Source organism: Cucumis melo, chromosome 4 (genome assembly GCF_025177605.1).
Source record: "Cucumis melo cultivar AY chromosome 4, USDA_Cmelo_AY_1.0, whole genome shotgun sequence".
Classification (NCBI taxonomy): domain Eukaryota; kingdom Viridiplantae; phylum Streptophyta; class Magnoliopsida; order Cucurbitales; family Cucurbitaceae; genus Cucumis; species Cucumis melo.
The window spans coordinates 20,926,062-20,929,885 of record NC_066860.1 but is presented as its reverse complement, the minus strand read 5'-3'; the positions used below and the strand labels follow the sequence as shown (position 1 = coordinate 20,929,885).

Genomic DNA, 3,824 nt, shown 5'->3' with positions numbered 1-3,824 from the left:
AATGATGGATTAAAAAATAAAAATAATCATAAAATATATGAAAAGAAAATTGTAGAAATTTAAGTTATGAGATGATGAATATATATACAAATTTTCATATATCATGAATGTTGATCCGAAAAATATGCAAATTTAAAATATTTTTACAATTTTATATTACTTTTTATTTAATTTTTAGTTAGGGTTGCTTATCCAAATGAAACTAAAATATTCCACTTTTGTCCTCGACTAGTCATTGACTCTCAAGTCTCCAACTACGTCTCCTATATCATCATCATCATCATCATCATCCTCCATTAATCCCCACTCTCTCCATTTCCCCCATTGTTGCTCTTCTTCTTCTGCAACAATGCCTATTCCCTTCCTTTCTCTACTCTTGTTTCCCTTTTTCCTCTCACTCTCAAGTAAACTCCAATACCCTTCTTCTTCTTCTTCTTCTTCTTCTTCTTCTTCTTCTTCTTCTTCTTCTTCTTCTTCTTCTTCTTCTTCTTCTTCTTCTTCTTCTTCTTCTTCTTCTTCTTCTTCTTCTTCTTCTTCTTCTTCTTCTTCTTCTTCTTCTTCTTCTTCTTCTTCTTCTTCTTCTTCTTCTTCTTCTTCTTCTTCTTCTTCTTCTTCTTCTTCTTCTTCTTCTTCTTCTTCTTCTTCTTCTTCTTCTTCTTCTTCTTCTTCTTCTTCTTCTTCTTCTTCCATTTCTGTATTTCTCTCTAACCTTCTCCTCCTTCATTTCTTGCAGGTGCAGAAATCTCCAGCCTCGTCGGAATCAACTACGGTCAGCTCGGCAACAACCTCCCTTCCCCCTCCCATTCCGTCAATTTAATCAAATCCCTAAACGCCCAAATCGTTAAAATCTACGACGCAAATCCCCAAATCCTCAATGCCCTCAAAAACACCGATCTACGAGTCTCCGTCATGGTTCCTAACGAACTCATCATCAACATTTCTTCTAACCAGAACCTCGCCGACCAATGGGTTCGGACCAATATCCTCCCTTTCTACCCCCAAATCAAAATCCGTTACCTCCTCGTCGGTAACGAAATCATCTCCTCCACTGCAAATCAAACCTGGTTCAGTTTAGTGCCGGCGATGCGCCGAATCAAACATTCTCTGAAAACTTACGGGATTCATAAAGTGAAAGTCGGAACATCCTCTGCTATGGATGTTCTTCAATCCTCTTTTCCGCCCTCGAATGGGACATTCCGGGAGGATATTGCCGATCGTGTTATGAGACCGATGTTGCAGTTTCTTAACCGGACGAAATCGTTCTACTTCCTTGATGTATATCCGTATTTCCCTTGGTCTTCCGATTCAGTTAACATTAAACTCGATTATGCTCTGTTTGAATCGAAGAACATTACGTATTCGGATCCGGTTTCGGGCTTGGTTTACACGAATCTCTTCGATCAAATGGTGGATTCGGTGATTTTCGCTATGAAACGTCTCGGCTTCCCCGACATTCGAGTATTCATCGCCGAAACCGGTTGGCCTAACGGCGGCGATTACGACCAAATCGGGGCCAACATTCACAATGCGGCCGTGTACAACCGGAACATCGTGAAACGAATGACTTCGAAGCCGCCGGTTGGTACACCGGCTCGACCGGGACGGGTGTTGCCGACGATAATATTCTCTTTGTATAATGAGAATGAGAAAGGGGGGTCCGGGTACGGAGAGGCATTTCGGACTGTTGTACCCGAGCGGAAAGGCGGTTTATGAGATGGATTTGAGTGGGTCGACAGCGGAGACAAAGTTTAAGCCGCTGCCGGAGGCGGAGACGAATGAACCGTACAAGGGGAGGATTTGGTGCGTAGTGGGGAAGGGGGTGAATATGAGTGAGGTTGTTGGGGCTTTATCGTACGCTTGCTCGCAGGGAAATAAGACGTGTGAACCGATCAGGAAGGGGGGTCCGTGTTATGAACCGGATTCTTTAAAAACGACATGCGAGTTTTGCGTTTAGTTCGTACTGGGCCCAGTTTAGAAAGATTGGTGGGACCTGTTACTTTAATGGCTTAGCAACTCAAACCATCAAAGACCCAAGTAAGTTTTTCTTTTTCTTTTTATTATTACTATCTTTTTTTCTTTTTTCTTTTTTCTTTTTTTAATTTTTACTTTTTTTTTAAAAAAAAATTATCACCATCTCTAAATACTAATTTTTAATATTTTCAAAATTAGTATAAAACTTAACACAATAACTTCTAAACATTTATTTCTTCTTAATTTTTTTCAATTCTATCATTAATGTTTTTAACATTTCAAGTCTTTTAAAGGTATAAAAGTTTGGTGTGCTATTAATTGTTAGAACATATTTAGATATGGTTGCACACCAATTGGACATAATAGAAGTAATGATTTTTTTTTTTTTTTTTGTTTGTTTGTTTGTGTAAGTTGCATTCATTGTTATGTTCACTTGTTCAAACAAAACAATAATTTAATAACTTGAATATGTAAAATCCACATTTTTGGTAAAATAAATATTGGATAGTGAAAATCTAACATTTGACCTCCAAAAAAAAAAAAAAGATAATAATAAAATAACACATCAATTATTCTTTACAAGATTTAGTTACACGTATTTATTTTGTTTGAATTTCAAGTAATTTAGGTTGCTTGAAATTTTAATATTAATAATAGTAAGAAAATGCAGTACATAAGTAGATGGAGAATGATAATATAGATATGAGGTAATTTTATTAGCATATTATTGCTGAACTAAAAGAACAATTAAATATTGCAGGTTATGGAAAATGCAAGTTCCCAAGTGTGACATTGCAAGGATAATAAGTTATGAATTTGATGGTTGAATTATAGGAAAGGTGGTTTGGGCATCCCATTTTCCTTCTCTTTTTGTTTTTTTTTTTTTTTTTTTTTTATAATTATCAAGGAAGGACAAAAGTGGAAAAAAAGAAATGGTATTATTATAATTTTGGAAAAGTGGGTTTTAATTTTAATTTGAATTCGTTGGGTGAGAAATGAAATGGGGTGCCCAAATCAGCATTGCTAAATATTATTGACTAATTCATTCCACTTTCTTTTTTGCCTTGTCTTTTTCATCAACGCGTGGTTCCCTTTTTCAACGCCCGTTTTTATGCAACCCCCCCAACGGCTACTTTTTTTTCTTTTTCCCTTTTCTCTTTTAATTATTATGTATTTATTTTAGCAAATAAATATGAATCTTTTTTTTTTTTTTTACCCAAAGAGGAAATCTATTTATTTCCTGTCTCTACATCAAAGTAAAAATCAATCCAACCAGAAACATTAGGTTCCAAAAGAAAGGATGCAACAGAAAAACTTGTATGTGCTGCGTTCCTGAACAGTTTGATTTCAATCTCGGGAAAAAAAAAATCCCGTTTATTTCAATCTACAAATTCGAACTTGTAAACAAAGGGTTCAAAGAATATTTTAAAGAACAAGAGGCAAAGAATTTGTGAGTGGAATTTTGAAATTCTTTCCTCCCTCGAGATCAAGTATGAATTGGTGATCAAAACGTATCTATGAATAGAATTTTTAAGAGGATCTTGAAAAATCAGCGATTTCTGTCGTGCCTTTATCCTTTTGTTAGGTTTATTAGGGGTTTTTATTGGTTGGAACTTCTAGTTATCTTCCATACACAAAGTAAAAGGTAAAAATGAGAGATAAAATAGAAACATCAACATCCAAATATACTCAATTAAATATCTAACTCTTAGTTTGTTTATTGGAAAATTCTGAAGTAGGAAACCAATCGACCAATTGACGACCAATTTGTACTCCTCGATGGTTTAATTGGGTTGAATATTTACTAAATTGGCCATTATCGATTTGGTTGGAAAATTGACTTGAATCAATTA

At 35.3% G+C, this 3,824-nt stretch overlaps 1 protein-coding gene across 1 annotated transcript; it reads left to right on the top strand.

The window, feature by feature from the left end:
- The first annotated feature begins 258 nt into the window (after nucleotides 1-258).
- On the top strand, nucleotides 259-3,031 carry LOC103499229 (probable glucan endo-1,3-beta-glucosidase A6). The gene is given in 5 exon segments (XM_008462182.3): nucleotides 259-404; nucleotides 734-1,659; nucleotides 1,661-1,933; nucleotides 1,935-2,034; nucleotides 2,732-3,031. Coding segments are annotated over 5 exon segments (1,398 nt in total). The 5' UTR covers nucleotides 259-349; the 3' UTR covers nucleotides 2,776-3,031.
- Nucleotides 3,032-3,824: the final 793 nt, after the last annotated feature.